At 45.2% G+C, this 17,770-nt stretch overlaps 1 protein-coding gene across 1 annotated transcript in view; it reads right to left on the reverse strand.

Moving 5' to 3' along the window:
- Window positions 1–4,397: 4,397 nt before the first annotated feature.
- Window positions 4,398–17,770, reverse strand: part of dcn (decorin) — a 78,798-nt gene continuing 65,425 nt past the window's right edge. The window contains exons 6-8 of the mRNA XM_052030277.1: window positions 11,632–11,725; window positions 8,031–8,169; window positions 4,398–5,204 (exon numbers count right to left, since the gene is read on the reverse strand). Coding sequence (XP_051886237.1) covers window positions 5,010–5,204; window positions 8,031–8,169; window positions 11,632–11,725 — 428 coding nt within the window. The 3' untranslated portion in view covers window positions 4,398–5,009. The remainder of the gene's footprint in view (window positions 5,205–8,030; window positions 8,170–11,631; window positions 11,726–17,770) is intronic.

A 17,770-nucleotide genomic window follows, 5' to 3' on the forward strand; every position in this document is an offset into this window, starting at 1 on the left:
CTTGCACTGTCCTGCTGCCACAACACAACACATTTCACGACATATGTCAGTGATAATAAACCTGATTCTGATTCTGTCAGAGAGAATAAAGTTGCTATAAGTTGCCTTAAAGAATGTAAAAGGTGGATTGAGAAAAGACCACTTAGCAGTGATCCCACTTCCGTCTAAATGTGTATTGTTCCATCATCTGTTTCCCTCAGTCACTTCAAACCTTCGAGCTGTGCTCTTGGTATCCCTGTCTTCAGTGATTTCCCTTTCTCAAACAGATGCAAGTCCATCTTTTTATGGGATTCTATTGACTGAATGCATCTCTGAATTTTACCCCTAGCCTGCAAAGAAAAATCTTGTAGGCATGGTGAATTTGTGACCTAGTCCTAACTTCATCCAAGTTAGGTACATTCATGGGAAAGGCTGGGAAGAGGCGAGTGTGGATCACAAACATCGTTGGGTTAAAGACCCTGTACCTATATGTAAATTCTATGTGGACAGGTAGCTTGCTTCAATCTCATCTATTCCTTTGATGCTTGTAAAGATCTGTTTAAAGTCCCCTCTTGAACTTCTTCTGTGAACTATAGCTCCTTGAGGCTTCTTTCATAATGTAGCTTGAGTTTCCTCTGCCTCAAATTAATCAATTGAGACAGAATTTGAAGGGAAAATTCTTTCTTTTGTCTCTATAAAAGTCTGGTTAGGCTGCATTTAGAGTATTGCGTGCTATTCTGGTCACCTCGCTACAGGAAGGATGTCAAGGCTTTAGAGAGGGTAGAGAGGAGGTTTACTAGGATGCTGCCTGGATTAGAGGGCATGTGCTATCAGGAGAGGCTGGACAAACTAGGGCTCTTTTCTCTGGAGCGGCGGAGGCTGAAGGGTGATCTGTTGGAAGTGTATAAAATTATGAGGGGCATAGATAGGGTGGACAAGCAATATCTTTTTCCCATTATTGAGCGATCCAATACCAGAGGGCATGCATTTAAGGTGAGAGGGGGTAGGTTCAGAAGAGATGTGAGGGGTAAGTTTTTTACGCAGAGAGTAGTAGATGCTTGGAATGCGTTGCCTGATAGGGTGGTGGAGGCAAATTCACTGGGAGCTTTTAAGAGGGGCTTGGATGGGCACGTGAATGAGAAGAAAGTGGAGGGAGATGGGCATTCTGTAGGTAGGAGGGATTAGCTCTGTCGGCACAACATTGTGGGCCGAAGGGCCTGTTCTGTGCTGTTCTCTGTTCTATGGAAATCATGTTGCAATGCAGATTCCTACAGCCCTGTCAGTATCTCATCCTCTCTCGCTGTCCTTCTGTTACTGGGGACAGATGGAGAGAGAAGGTAAAATGACCTTGCCATTGGCAGGAAGCTTAATGTCGTCCTTGGTGGTTGGAGGTGTTGTTTAATCCAAGACTTGTGCCAGCAGAAGTGGCTTTGGATCAATCGCCCCTTAAGAGGTACCAGAGTAAAATTTTAACTATTCTACCCCTCCGTGACAAGTGGGAGAGGGTCATGTGAAGAATTGTAAGAGTACGAATCTAAAACCTGATCGCAACACGTCTTAAACTTACCTGCTGTAACCATGGGTTTGTAGTTAGCTGCGTAACTCTCCCCAAAGTGGGTTAAAGTGGATCTCCCTCTTGTAATATATAAAGTGGGTCAGCCTTTCAGATACCGGGAGGCTGTTGTATTTAACAGCAGGAAGCACAACAGCTAAAGTGAAGAGAGAGTGTGCAGGTCCCACAGGTGAGTGTTCCTCCAGCTCTACCTAGGGGCTGGGATCTCTGACTCGATCTTAGCCTTAACCTGCTATATACCCCACCAACACCCTCCCCACTACCCAACAACTATGCCCCAGGATCTCTCTCCTGCTTCACAATCTCTTCGGCCATCACCTCTTCTCAAGCAGCAAACAAGATGCTGGAGGAACTCAGCAGGTCAGGCAGCAGCTGTTGGGGGGAAAATGGGCAATCAGCATTTCAGGTTGAGACCCTTCATCTGGACCTGTGCGGGACTCAACTTCGTTACCAACTTCCACCCTGCCTTCAAATTCACTGGGACCATTTCAGACAACTCCCTCCCCTTTCTTAAATCTCTCTGTCTCTGTCTCAGGAGACAGACTGAAAGAAAAAGTGATGAAGGGTCTCAACCCGAAACGTGGACTGTCCATTTCCCTCCTCAGATGCTGCCTGACCTGCTGAGTTCCTCTAGCATTTTGTTTGCTGCTCCAGATTCCAGCATCTGCAGTCTCTTGTGACCTCATCTCTCATCGATCTCCCTTTCCACTGCAATCTCTCTCCTTTTCATCCTCTCCACAGACTTACCCCTGGATAGAACAGTACTGACCTCACAATTTAACTCATTGTGACCGTGCACCTTACTGTCTACCTGCACTGCACTTTCTCTGTACTGTAACACTTTATTCCGCATTCTGTTGTTTTACCTTGTACTACTACCTCAATGCACTGTTGTAATGAATTGATCTGTATGAACAGTATGCAAGAGAAGTTTTTCACTGTACCTCGGTAGAGGAACAGGCCACAATGTCTGCACTGAACATGATGCCAAGTTAAACTAAATCTATTCTGCCTGTACATGATCCATATCCCTCCCTTCCCGGCAGATTCATGTATTTATCTAACTCCCTCTTAAAAACCACTATCATATCTGCTTCCATCACTACCCCTGGCAGCTTGATTCAGGCACCCACCATCCTCTGTGCAAAAAAACTTGCCCCGCATATCTCCTTTAAACTTTTCCCCTCTCACCTTAAATGCATGTCCTCTAATATTTGACATTTCTACCCTGGGAAAAAGATTCTGTCTGTCTACCCTACCTACGCCTCTCATAATTCCATCAGATCTCCCCTCAGCCTCTGACACTCCAGAGAAAACAACCTTAGCTTGTCCAAACTCTCCTTATAGCTTATACCCTCTAATCCAGGCAGTATCCTGGTGAACTTCTTCTGCACCCTTTCCAAAGCCTCCACATCCTTTCTGTAATGCGGTGACCTACTACAGCCTCTCCTTCACCGTCACCAGTGTCTCCCTTCCTTCTCCTCACCATGCCCCAAGGTTATCTGAGCCCTCATCTCCCCATGATCTTTTCCAGTTGGTGAAAGTCATCTGCAACCATCTCTGCCGGAGGCTTTTCCAGCTATGACCTCTCCAGCCTCTCACCGTGACCCAAACCAAGTGTGAATTTGAATGAAAACAATTTCTGAGGAGGTCCTGTGGTTTAATGAATCTTCGACGCTGTTGGTTTTTCCAGTGTTCTTGGCCGCAGATACACTCACCCCAAATTGTAAATACCAAGGCCAACATTTTGTTATAGTGGTTGCAAATGTTACGTACTTGGCTGTGATTTGATATATTTATTTGTGATTTTAAAACTCTACTGTGACAAAATGTTTGGGAAGGTGCATTCTGGATGCTCACTGTAAGACTATAAGATATAGGAGCAGAATTAGGCCATTTGGCCTATTGAGTCTGCTCTGCCAGTCAATCATGGCTGAGATTTTTTTTTCAACCCCATTTTCCTTGGAGGATTCTGAAGAGTTTTGGTATGTCACCAAAGACCCTTACAAATTTCTACAGTGGTAGGGTGGAGAGCATTCTGACTGGTTGCATCACCGCCTGGTGTGGAGGCTCCAGTGCGCAGGATCGCAAGAGGCTACAGAGGGTTGTAGACTCAGCCAGCTCCATCATGGGCACAACCCTCCCCACCATCAAGGACATCTTCATGAGGTGGTGCCTCAAGAAGGCAGCATCCATCATCAAGGATCCTCACCATCCAGGACATGCCGTCTTCTCATTACTACCATCGGAGGAGGTACAGGAGCCTGAAGACCCACACTCAGTGATTCAGGAACAGTTTCTTCCCCTCTGCCGTCAGATTTCTGAACGGTCCATGAACACAACCTCATTATTCCTTTCTCTTTGCACTATTTATTTATTTTTTGTAATTTTATATCCTTGCACTGTACTGCTGACGCAAAACAACAAATTTCACATCATATCTATGTCAGTTTTAATAAATCTGATCCTGATTCTGCAACCCTATCCCTCTTGCCAATCAAGAACCTATCAATCTCTGCCTTAAAGGCACCCAATGACTTGGCCTCCACTGCCTTCTGTGGCAATGAATCCCACAGATTCGCCACCCTGAAGAAATTCCTCTTCACCTCAGTTTTAAAGGGACTGAGGCTCACTCTCGCACTGCTCTGTTCTGAGGATCACTCTCACACTTGTCTGCAACTCCTGCAAATACACAGGTGGAAAATGAGTTTACGAGGGGTTAAAGCAAGACCACGTTCCTTGTCGTTAAGGCAACGGGGCACTGCACCTGTCTGCACAATGTGAAAGGAATTAAAAACGAGCTGCCGATTAAGAATCCATCTTAAAAATAAATGAACAAAACAGCTTGGAGCTTACAATATATTTAGTCTTGGTATCACTTTGGATGCACAAGCACCAACATGCTGTTTATGATACATAGAGTTTACAAAAAAATTGACAGTCAAAACCCTTGCTCCCCTCCCCATTCCAGCACATGCAAAGGCTTTCACTGTGAAACAAGGACAAAAGGACTTCTAAAGGGTTCTGTTACAAATTTGCTGCTCTTGCTGCTTCAAAGGGTGATGAAATCTGACAACAAATGGTTCACTGCCTTGGGACGGCAAAGAGGAACTGTGAGGTACAGAGTGTGGCTGTCAGACCATCACAACAGTGGACAATAAATTATCAGCTGGTGGCGGGCTGCAGTCGGACTGCATGACAGACATGTGCCTGTCCACGGGAGAGTACACTGACAGGTAAGAGTGCGAGGCGCAAGGGTATGCAAGTTTCTATACCTATCTGGGAATAATGGAGGTATTTTAGTAGCGTCTGTCTTTTGGAATTAAGCCATGGCTGAACCTAGTGATAGTTCTTGGGACTTTAGTTTTCAAAGGAGATACTCAGCACTTCCTACGACATTTCCTTCTCGGGGTGACGGGGTTGGGGGGGGGGGGGGGGGGGGTGGGGTGGGGAGGTTTTACTTGAAGTTGCCAAGCTGGATGGCTGCTCGATTCATGGCACAGCGGAACGTAATTGGCTGGATCTCCCAATAGGGGACGGGGTTGTTAAAGAGGCTTATCCCCGAGTACAGGTTCTTCTTGGCGTAGTAATCCTGGCCGCAGAAGTCGTTAACGCTCACAGTCGTAATTAAGTTGTTGTGGAGGTAAACTACCTGTGGGTAAAAGTGGAAGGAGAACGTAATCAGTGAAAGGCTGTACATTGATATCAGGCAATACACTACCTCTGAATGTCCTAAACATATTCTTACAGCCAGTGAGGTACTTTTGAAGTAGGAAATATGGCAGCCAATTTGCATGGAGCAAGCTCCCACAGAAAGCAATGCAGAAAATATTTAGTGATGTTGATGAGGGAGAACTATTGGCCAGGGTAGCAGCTATTCTTTGCAATAATGCCAAGTTCATGTCCCCAAGTCAGTAGATGGGGCCTCAGTTTAATAACTCATTAAAAAGACAGCACCTTTGTGAACTCTGCCTTGTTTACTGCACTGGCAGAGTCAACCCGTGCTTAAGTCATTGGACTGAGATTTGAGTATGAAACCTACTCAAAACTAGTCAGGGCTGACACCTTGTATGTGGAAAATTATCAATTGGAACGTCACGGGTGAACATTTTTTCAAGAGGGGGTGCAGAGGAGGTTTACTAGGATGCTTGCCTGGATTAGAGGGCATGAGCTATCAGGAGAGGCTGGATAAACTTGGGCTCTTTCCTCTGGAGCGGCGGAGGCTGAGGGGTGATCTATTGGAAGTGTATAAAATTATGAGGGGCATAGACAGGGTGGACAAGCAATATCTTTTTCCCATTATTGAGTGATCCAATACCAGAGGGCATGCATTTAAGGTGAGAGGGGGTAGGTTCAGAAGAGATGTGAGGGGTAAGCTTTTCACTCAAGAGTGGTGGATGCCTGGAATGCGTTGCCTGATAAGGTGGTGGAGGCAAATTCATTGGGGGCTTTTAAGAGGGGCTTGGATGGGCACATGAATGAGAGGAAAATAGAGGGATATGGGCATTCTGTAGGTAGGAGGGAATAGCTATGTCGGCACAACATTGTGCGCTGAAGGCCCTGTTCTGTGCTGTACTGTTCTATGCTCTATGTTCTATGTTCATGTGAAGTCCCAACACGACATTTTGAGAATCTGAATTCATTCAAGACAGAGCTTGGTAAAGCGGATGGATATAAAAGTGAGGGCAAAAGTGCCATGTTATGAAGAACCCAACTGGTTCACTAACATCCTGCTGGGAAGGAAACTCTTGGTCTGGCCCCAGCATAGCTGGCTCTGGCCTGCCACCTGAAGTGGTCAATCTATGTGATCTGTTGTATCAGAGGACTAGCATGGAACAGGCAATAAAGACCAATAATTTCTCGCAGAGCCCACCCTCACTCAAGAAGGGGTCCAAGGAAGAATTTGTTTAACCCTGAGTGTAGTTGGATTCTGGAACTCAACTGCCTGAATGAGTGGTGGAGGCAGGCATTTAAGGTGAGAGGGGGTAAGAGACTCTCACAACATTTACAAAACATCTGAATGAACATTTGGATAGCCAAAGCGACAGACCAAGTGCTGATAAATAGGGTTAGGATAAACATAGAACATAGAACAGTACAGCACAGGAACAGGCCCTTTGAACCACAATGTTGTGCCCAACTAATTAAACTAGTAATTAAATGCCTAACTAAACTAATCCCTTCTGCCTACACAATGTCCACATCCCTCCATTCCCTGCACATCCGCATGCCTATTTAAGAGTCTCTTAAACGTCTCTATCGTATCTACCTCTACCATCAGCCCTCGCAGTGCATTCCAGGCACCCACCACTCTCTGTGCAAAAAGTTGCCCCACAAATCTTCTTTGAAATTACCCCCTCTCATCTTAAATGCATGCCCTCTAGTTTTAGACATTTCGACCCTGGGAAAAAGCTACCGGCTGTCTACTCTAACTATGCCTCTCATAATCTTATAAACTTCCATCAGGTCTCCCCTCAACCTCCGATGCTCCCGACAAAACAACCCCAGTTTGTTCAACTTCTCCTTATAGCTCATACCCTCTAATCCAGGCAGCATCCTGGTGAACCTCTTCTGCAACTTCTCCAAAGCCTCAACATCTTTCCTATAATGGGGCAACCAGAACTGGATGCAGTACTCCAGATGCGGCCTAACTAGAGTTTTATAAAGATGCAACATAACTTCCTGACTCTTGGGTGCCAACTCCCGATCCATTTATAGATGGGTTCTTAATGTTTAGCATTAACACGGTGGAGCAAAGGGCCTGTTTCTGTGCTGTGTGACTCTGAAGATGTATAATTTAAAACAAATCTTAAAATAATCAGTGCATAATGTTGTACAAGACATTGGTGAGACCATACTTGAAGTATTGTGTACAGATTTGTTTGCCCTGTTATAGGAAAGACATCATTAAACTAGAAAGAGCGTAGAGAACATTTACAAGGATGCGCCAGGACTCGAGGGCCTGAGCTACAGGAAGATGCTGGCCAGGCTAGGTCTTTAATCCTTGGAACATAGGAGAATGAGGGGTGACCTTATAGAGGTCTATAAAATCCTGAGGGGTATAGATAAGGTGAACACACACAGTTTTTTTTCCCCAGGGAGAGGAAATCAAAAACTAGAGGGCATATGTTTAAGATGAGAGGTGAAAGATTTGAAAGGACCTGAGGGGCAATTTCTTCACACAGAGGGTGGTCAGTATATGGAACGAGCTGCCAGAGGAAGTGGTTGAGGCAAGTATATTAAAAACATTTAAAACAAACTTGGACAGGTAAATGGATAGGAAAGGTGGAGGGGGATATGGGCCTAACACGGAGAAATGGGACAAGCTTGGTGGGCACCACGGTCGGCATGGATGAGTTGGGCCGAAGGACCTGTTTCCGTGCTGTATTGTTCTGTGACTCTATGAGATAGCAAGATCCAACATGTATGACAATTAACTTAATTATCTCTCCAATTGAGAGGTGCCTCGTCCGTGTACCTGTATGTATCGATGGTCAGCCAGGCCGGCAGGCACCTTGATGAGGGCATTGTTGTCCATGTGGAGTTCTCGCAGGTACGGCGCATTATCGAGGGACCCGTTGTCCACAGTGACAATCTCATTGAAACTCAGGCCCAGTCTGCAGTGGTGGGAGTAAATTAGATCAATGCTGTACACACCACAAAAGGCTTACAGGTTGATAACTGAGAGGTAATGTTTCTGCATCGGTAAAGCAGCCAACATAATCAAGGACCCCATCCACCCCAGATGTTCCCTCTTCTCCCCCCTCCCATCGGGCAGAAGATACAAAAGCCTGAAAGCACGAACCACCAGGCTCAAGGACAGCTTCTAACCCACTGTTATGAGATGATTGAACGGTCCCCTAGTACGATAAGATGGACTCTTGACCTCACACTCTACCTTGTTATGACCTTGCACCTTATTGTCTGCCTGCACTGCACTTTCTCTGCAACTGTAACGCTTTATTCTCCAGTCTGTTGCTACTTTTCCCTTGTTCTACCTCGATGTACCGATGTTGTGAAATGATCTGTCTGGTTGCCATACACCACTGCATCTGGGTACATGTGACAATAATAAACCAATTACCAATTTTCATTGCAGCAGTTCAAGAAGGCAGCTCACCACCACCTTCTCAAGGGGAACTAGATATTCCTGATATATATACTTAGTAAATAGATTTTCCCCTTCGGGAGGATGAATTGGCATAGTGGACCCTGGGCACACATTGTGGGGTTTCTGGCGTAAACTGCTCCTCATGTATTACAGTAGTGATTCCTCAACAGTTGTTTGGAAATGTACTTATTATTTTCCTTAGACCGGCTATCCATTAAAATCAAGTCCCAGCTCAAGCTAACTGATCACACTTTATTGAATCAATGGCCCAATAAGATAACAAACTTCCACGTACGGACATGTCAAAGTGGTGACATAATCAGAGGGCATTAGGATTCGTAAATGGCGGTAGAACTAACAGGTGAAATCCATCCTGGCCATAATATCGGAGACTAGATTGCCAAGCAGGTTGATAGGGTTGTTAAGAAGGCGTATGGTGTGTTGGCCTTCATTAGTTGGGGTATTGAGTTCAAGAGCCGCGAGGTAACGTTGCAGCTCTATAGAACTCTGGTTAGACCACACTTGGAGTATTGTGTTCAGTTCTGGTCACTTCATTATAGGAAGGATGTGGAAGCTTTAGAGAGGGTGCAGAGGAGATTTACCAGGATGCTGTCTGGATTGGAGAGCATGTCTTATGAGGATAGGTTGAGTGATCTAGGGCTTTTCTCTTTGGAGAGAAGGAGGATGAGAGGTGATTTGATAGAAGTGTACAAGATGATAAGAGGCATAGATCGAGTGGACAGTCAGAGACTTTTTCCCAGGGTGACAATGGTTAACATGAGGGGGCATAATTTTAAGGTGATTGGAGGAAGATATAAGGGGGAATGTCAGGGGTAAGTTTTTTTTTACACAGAGAGTGGTGGGTGCGTGGAACACACTGCTGGCAGAGGTTGTGGGGGCAGATACATTAGGGACATTTAAGAGACTCTTAGATAGACACATGAATGATAGCGAAATGGGGGCTATGTGGGAGGGAAGGGTTAGATAGATCTTAGAGCAGGATAAAATGTTGGAACAACATTTTGGGCCGAAGGGCCTGTACTGTGCTGTAATGTTCTATGTTCTAGATCTACAGTGATATGGTTGGCTCCTAACTGCCCTGTGAAATGACCCAACAAGCCTACCTGTTCAAGAGGACCTTGCAAGGGATACCAGATACAGTGAATGAACAACATAAAAACGGTCAAAGAAAGGTCAAGAACCTTCAAGCCATCAACAGAGTTGACGTTTCTCTTGGGACTAGGGGACACATGAAGTAGTGGGGCTTGGTGGATTGGAAGGGGTAATGGAAGCAAATTCCACGAAGCATTATTGACTATATTAGGTTCTGGAGAGGATTGAGGCTCAGCGATGGAGAAATCTCAAACTGGAAGATCTCAGCCCCTCACCAACTTCACCACCAAACCTCCAGTGTTCAGTGGGTAGGGGAGGAGTAACCATGCGTGGGTTTTCCGTTAGTTGGGTTTGCATCAGCGGCGAGTGATATGTGGTAGTGCAGTGCTGCTGGAAGGCTGGTGGGAGTTCAAACTACAACAACTTTTGACTTTATGCAGCACCTTCATCATGGTAAAATGTCCAAAGCATAATCAAACCAAATAACACATATACTTGGACAGGTGCCCAAAGCCTTGGTCAGATATGTCAGCTTCAGGGAGTAAGGAAGAAAGCACAGTTGTAGGAGATCCCAGAGCAGTGAGAGACCTAGATGTGCGTGGGTTTCCTCTGGGTGCTCCGGTTTCCTCCCACATCCCGAAGGCATGCAGGTTGGTAGGTTGATTGGCTGCTATAAAGTGACCTGAGGGGTAGAATTTTGGGGGGAGGGGGTGGGTGTGGGTCGATGGGAGCACTGCATAGGATTAGTTCAGATGGGTGCTTGAAGGTTGGCAGAGACTTGGTGGGCCGAAGGGCCTGTTTCTGTGCTGTACGACTCTATAAGTTCCAAGATGCTCCAATTCAACTTTGTTTGCCTTTTGCATTTGGAATTGAATGGCAATAAACATTCAGATTTGTTCTAACGCTTCCCAGGGCTATAATAGTGCTTCTATTCTCTCTGTTCTATGCACGAAGGAATCGATCAACAGGTAATCGTGATGAAAAGGAACAGGCTGTCTTAATAAGGTGAAACTTTACACCAGGATGGACCAGCTCTCCAGGCACACGCCAATGAAATTGAGTGTGTCCCGAGAGGCCAGGAGTGGAGGATCTCTCTGTGATCTAAGGGTTCAGGAGTAGGATGTTACAGAGGTAGGGAGGGTTGAGGCTGTGGAGGGCTTTGAAGGCACCTGAGTGCAGATCCCCTTTCCTTGCCTTTTGGCATTCCTGATCATCCCATGTGTCTTATACAGTGGTAACTACAGGATGTGGTAACCATGGTGATTATGTTACTGGACCAATGACACACCGGATACACATCAGTTCCAATTCCATCTTGGCATTTAGGCTTAGTTACTTCAATAAAATCTGTAATAAAAAAAGTATCTGTAATAGTAACCATGAACCTACCGATTATAAAAACTCATCTGCTTCATAAATGTCTTCCAGGGAGATACAAAGCTTTGCCTTACCCAGTCTGACTCTCAAGATGAACTGTTACCTGCTCGCTAAAGTGGCTGGAGAAGACACTCAGCTCAAGGGAGAAAATGAGGATGGACGATAAACGTTGACCTTGACAGCAATGTTCATAACCCATGAACAAATTGAAAAATTAAGCAAAGACCCCAGGGACAGCCACCTCTTTGGTTTCCTGAGTAGTGAATGATATCGAGGATGAGCCCTCAATTATTCCGAAACACATCCACTCCTTTTCTTTATACTTTCATAAACATTGCTAACTGGGTGGAGACACGCTACAGGGGAAAATAGACTTGAAACAAAGAAGCCATGCCAACATGAATGGAGTTTGGAAGAACACGCTTTGTACAGTACATCAGCAAATGCACATAGACAACGTGCTTGAGTTCCAGTTTACCTGACCAAGTTGTGGAGACCCTTCAGCGAATCAGCTTTCACCCGAGTGATTTTATTACCATCGAGATGAATTTCAGACAGAGAGCTTGGGAGATCTAGTAGGGTGGTTGGGGAAAGAAATCAGCCAAAATGAATGAAGTGTGACTATAAAACTGGAAGCACAAAATATTCAGCCATAAATTTTGTCTCCGAAAATATTCCAGGGATGGGTGATTCCACACTCGTGCACTCCCTCAGTTAGGAGTGTTGCAATCTCACCTGGTGGAGTCATAGGGCAAAAACCTCCAGTTCCCCTTAACGTGCTCCCTCCCTTCTTCCCCGAAAACATTGGGATTGTCTAATCACCCGTCATACATTTAAGGAGTGTTGTTAACAACCCGATCATTTGTGAGCTGCCCAACAGGAGTTTGGATGTCATGTTGCAACTGTACAAGTCGTTGGTGAGACCTGGTCACCCAGCTGCAGGAAAGATGTCATTAAGCTGGAAAGGTTGCAGGAAAGATTCCCAAGGATATTACTGGGATTGGAGGGCTTGAACTATAAGGAGAGATGAGTCAGGTTGGGACTATTTTCCCTGGAGCAAAGGAGGCTGAGGGGTGATCTTATAAAGGAATACAAAATCAGAAGGGGTGTAGATAAGGTGGATGATCACAGTCTTTTTCCCAGGGTAGGGGAGCCTAAAACTGGAGGACACAGGTTTAAGGTAAGAGGGGAAAGATTTAAAAGGGACTTGAAGGAAACTCTTTCACACAGAGAGTGGTGGGTATATGGAACGAGCTGCCGGAGGAAGTGGTAGAGGCAGGTACAATTACAATGTTTAAAAGACATTTGGACAGGTACATGGATGGAAGAGGTTTAGTGGGATATGGTCCAAACACAGATGGGACTAGCTTGAATCGAAATCTTGGGTCGGCATAGACAAGTTGGGTGGAAGGGCCTGCTACCATGCTGTATAACCCTATGACAAATTACGGACCCATTTGTTCGACAGTCAATATACACACCAGATCAATCTGAAAGAAAAAAGATCTCAATGATTTTGCGTCTCCAGTGAATCGTAATTAAAGAGGAAACATTCAAAACATAATCCCTGTTGAAATGCAGCATTCAATTTTCACACAGCAAGCTTGGCCAAACAATTTAACAATGACCACATCTTCTGTATCTTGGTAGTATTGAACCAGGAATAAATATTGGACCAGAAATCCAAGGCAAACTCACCGACCCATCTTTACACTAACAGTGAAGGATGAATTATATTCACTGATTGGGCAGGAAGAGGATTGAGATTCATGCACAGCCACCAATGGTGGGGCAATGAATAAGAGGCCAGAAGAGGAGGAACACATCAATTTGTGCTGGAGGCAGAGAGGTGGGTGGGGATGAGGCTACAGAGGGATTTGAAAGCAAGGATGATGATTTTAAAAATTGGTTGCTGGACCCTGAGCTGGTGAAAATAAGCGAGGACAAGTATGGTGGGTGAACAGGTCTCAGTACAAGATGGAGTTGACTGTGTGTTGGAATAGTCAAATCTGGAGGAGGCAAAGGCATTGATGAAGGGTTTAACAACAGAGGATCAGTGATGGGATGGAATTGTTACAGAGTGGAAATGGCCAATCTCAGTGAAGATGGTGTCATGGACTTTAAAGCTCAATCCACACTCAGACAGGGCATCAAGTTACCATAAACTAGATGGCGCCAATCAAATGCCAAACCCACGACATGTTCCATCTTACATGTATGTCAGACATGGATGGTTTGAAGACTTATGCTCAGTAAGATTTTCAACCTGTCTTGTACTGCTGACAGGAAAATTCATTCAACTAAACACACAAAACAGAGTGGCTTCCATTTAGGATAAATTCCTTTAAAATGCTCGAAAACTGCAAAGGGCCAGTAAAGTAACTTCCATTCCTGTCTCATCTGGAAATCCGACCTGTGGTGAATGATCACTCTTCCTGAAGAAATGCTATTAGAAGGTTCCCAAGTGAAGTTTCGACCGTGTAAAAGATCAAGAAGCCCAAGTGGAATCGGCTTCCTGTTAAATCTGCTTCCAGCACCCGTCCAGGCAACACGGTCCAGATCCCTTTCTCCGGTTCTTTTGCCAATTACCCTAAACCAGTGACCTCTGGTTGACTGGTCCAACATCAATGAAGCACTCCTTGCACATGCCCTCTCAAAAAGCCCTGATGATTTTGAATTTGGCTATGAATTGTTCTTAACCTTCCCAATTGTTCCCAACAATTGTTCTTGTTGCTGTGGTGAGTTGATAGGCCTGTTGATTTGCTAATTGGATAATTAGGCAGCAGCTGCCAATAAGAAGAAGTTAGGGCCAAGCAGAGCACTCATTGTTAGAGTGGTGAGGGGAGGCTGTGGGGGTGAAGAGGACTTCTGGTAGGCTCTCTTTCTTTCTCTGTTATTTGTAATTTTCTCTGTACAGAACAGTGGGAATGGCAGTCAGGGCAGAAGTCTGCTCCTCCTGTAGGATGTGGGAAATCAGGGAGTCCTCCAGTCTTCCTGATAACTACACCTACATGAAGTGTGTCCAGCTGTAGCTCCTTACAGATTGTGTTAGGGAGCTGGATGAGCTCTGGATCATTTGGGGAGCTGAAGAGATGATAGATAAGAGGTGGTTACATCTAGGGTGTGGGATGTGGGTAGTTGGGTGACTGTTAGTGGAGGGAAAAGGAATAGACAGTCAGTACAGGATAACCAGGTGACCATTTTCCTTGATAACGTATATTGTTTTGTATGCTGTTTGGTGGGGGGTGGTGGTGAATCATATGTGGAGACCCACAGCAGCTGGGTCTCTGGTGTGGAGTCTGGTTCTGTGGCTTGGGAAGGAGAGAAGTGTGATAGGGGATTTATTGATTAGGGGGATAAACAGGAGATTTTATGGACAAGTATGTGACTCCTGGATGGTATGTTGCCTCCCATGTGCCAAGGTCAGGGATGTCTCAGATTGAGTGCTCAGCATTCTTAAAGGGGAGGGTGAGGAGCCAGAAGTTGTGGTGCACATCAGCACCAATGACATGGGTAAGATAAAGGATGAGGTCCTGGAGAGTGAGCATTGGGAGTCAGGAAAGAAGTTAAAAATCAGGACCTCAAGGGTAGTAATCTCTGGATTGCTGCCTGTGCCATGCACTGGGGAGGGAAAGAATAGGAAGATATGGCAAACTAATGAGTAGCTGAAGAGTTGGGGCAGGGGTTGGGATCTCTTTTGGGGTAGGTATGACCTGTATAAAAGGGATGGGTTACACCTGAACTGGAGAGGGATCAACATCCTTGTGGGTGGGTTTGCTAGGGCTGTTGGGGAGGGTTTAAATGAGGGAGTTAGGGGAATAGGAACTAAAGTGTTAGATTAAAAGGTGGATCAGTCGGTGTAGAAATAGATGCAATCTTTACAGAGAAGGTGAGGAAGGATAGGTGGGGGGTGGGGGCATAAATGCAACATTAGATGGGTTGAACTGTTTACCTTTAATGTGAGGAGTGTTATGAATAAGGGTGATGAATTTAGAGCATGGTTCAGTACGTGGAATTATGGGGTTGTGGCCATTAGAGACTTGGCTGTCACAAGGGTGGGAGTGGCTGTTTGAGGTTCTGGCGTTTAGATGTTTTGAAAGGGATGGGGAAGGGGGTGGGGGTGGCATTACTAATCAGGGATAATATCACAGCTGTCGGAAGGAGGACATCATAAAAGGATCATCTATTGAGTCAATGTGGGTGGAAGACAAACAAGAAGGAGCACTTGGGAGTACTCTATAGGCCCCCAAATAGCTATTGGGACACTGAGGAGCAGATAAGTCGGCAGGATTTGGAAAGGAGCAAAAATAACAGTTGTCTTGGGTGACTTCAACTTCCCTAATATTGATTGGTACCTCCTTAGAGCATAGGGTTTAGATGGGGCAGAATTTGTTAGGTGTGCACAGGAAGGATTCTTGACACAGTATGTAGAGAGGCTGACTAGAGGTGAGGCCATGCTGGATCTGGTATTAGGCAATGAACCTGGTCAGGTGAAACAGCTCTCAGTGGGTGAGCATTTCAGGGATAGTGACCACAACTCTGACCTTTAGCATAGGCAAAGATAGAAGACATTATGGGAAAGTATTTAAATGGGGCATGGCAAATTACAATATTAGGCAAGAACTTGGGAGCATAAACTGGGAACACTGTTCTCTAACAAAGGCACTGCAGAAATGTGGAGGTTCAGGGAAAACTTGCATGGGATTTTAGATGGGGTTGTCCCACTGAGACAAGGAAAGGATGGTAGGGTAAAGAAACAATCCTTAAGAAGGAAGCATATTTAAGGTTTAAGAAGCAAAAATCAGATAGGGCTCTTGAGAGTTAAAAGGTAGCCAGGAAGGAGCTCAAGAAGGAGAAGTAAGTGCCAGATGATTGGAGGGTAGCAAATGTTCTTCCTTTTAAGAAAGGGAGTAGGGATAACCCTGGGAATTACAGACCAGTGTGTCTTCAGTGGTGGGCAAATTGCTGAAGATTCTTAGACAGGATTTATGGGCATTTGGAGAAGCATAGGCTGATTAGGGACAGTCAGCATAGCTTTGAGGGGCAGGTTGTGCCTCATGAGCCTGATTGAATTCTTTGAGGATGTGACAAAGCAGATTGAAGGTAGAGCAGTGGATGTGGTGTACATGGATTTTAGTAAGGTGTTTAAGGTTCCTCATAAAGGCTCATTCAAAAAGTCAGGAGGCATGGGATCCAGGGAAACTTGACTGTGTGGATTCAGAATTGGCTCGCTCAGAAGACACAGGGTGGTAGTAGATGGAGTGTATTCTGCCTGGAGGTCAGTGACCAATAGTGTTCTGTAGGGATCTGTTCTGGGACCCCTACTCTGTGATTTTTATAAATGGCTTGGATGTAGAAGGGTGGGTTAGTAGGTTTGCTGATGATAAAATGTTGGTTGTGTTGTGGATAGTGTAGAAAGTTGCAGTAGATTACAACAGGATATTAATAGAATGCAGACCTAGGCTGAAAAGTGGCAGATGGAGTTCAACCTAGGAAAGTGAAGTGATACACTTCGGGAGATCAAATTTGAAGGCAGAATACAAGGCTAATGGCAGCACTCCTGGCAGTGTGGAGGAGCAGAGGGATCTTGGGGTCCATGTCCATAGATCCCTCAAAGTTGCCATGCAGGTCAATAGGGTTAAGAAGGTGTATGAAATGTTGGCCTTCATTATTGAGTTCAAGAGCTGAGGTAATGTTGCAGCTATGTAGAACTCTGGTTAGACCACACTGGGTCTTGTTCAGTTGTTCAGTATTGTTCAGTTTTGGTCACATTATAGGAAGGATGTGGAAGCTTTAGAGGATGCAGAGATTTACCAGGATGCTACCTGGATTGGAGAGCATGTCTTATGAGGATGGGTTGAGTGAGCTAGAGCTTTTCTCTTTGGAGAGGAGGATGAGAGGTGACTTGATAGAGGTGAACAAGATAAGAGGCATAGATCAAGTGGACAGTCAAACTTTTTCCCAGGGTGAAAATGGCTAACATGAGTGGGCATAATTTTAAGGTGATTGGAGGTATATTTTAGGGGGATGTCAGGGGTAACCTTTTAGTAGTGGATGCATGGAATACACTGACAGCAGAGGTTATGGGGGCAGATACATTTAAGACTCTTGGATAGCCCTCTATCGTTCATGTGGCTATGTGGGAGGGAAGGGTTATAGATTTTAGAGCAGGATAAAATGTCAGCACAACATTGTGGGCTGAAGGGCATGTACTGTAATGTTCTGTTGAAGGGGACATGAGAAACCCTAAGGTGTAGAACATGTATGTGAATAACATGAGGATGACTAGCATGTGGGTAGGATTGCTCAGGGATAAGGGGGAAAATGTGTCTGGAGGTAGGGGAGGTCCTAAATGAATACTTTGCTTCAGTGCTCATCAGTGAGTGGGACTATGACAAATGTGAGGTTAGTGTAGAACAGGTGAATGTGTTGGAGCAAGTTGAGGTTAGTGTTGGAGCTACTAAAAGCATTAGGATAAGTCCCTGGGGCTGGACAAGATATGCCCCAGGTTACTATGGGAAGCAAGAAGAGATTGCTGGAGTGTTAACAATGTTCTTTGAGTCCTTCCTGGCCACTGGAGTGTTATTGGAGGATGGCAAACATTGTGCCATTGTTCA

This window comes from Pristis pectinata, chromosome 15, assembly GCF_009764475.1.
Source record: "Pristis pectinata isolate sPriPec2 chromosome 15, sPriPec2.1.pri, whole genome shotgun sequence".
Taxonomy (NCBI): Eukaryota; Metazoa; Chordata; class Chondrichthyes; order Rhinopristiformes; family Pristidae; genus Pristis; species Pristis pectinata.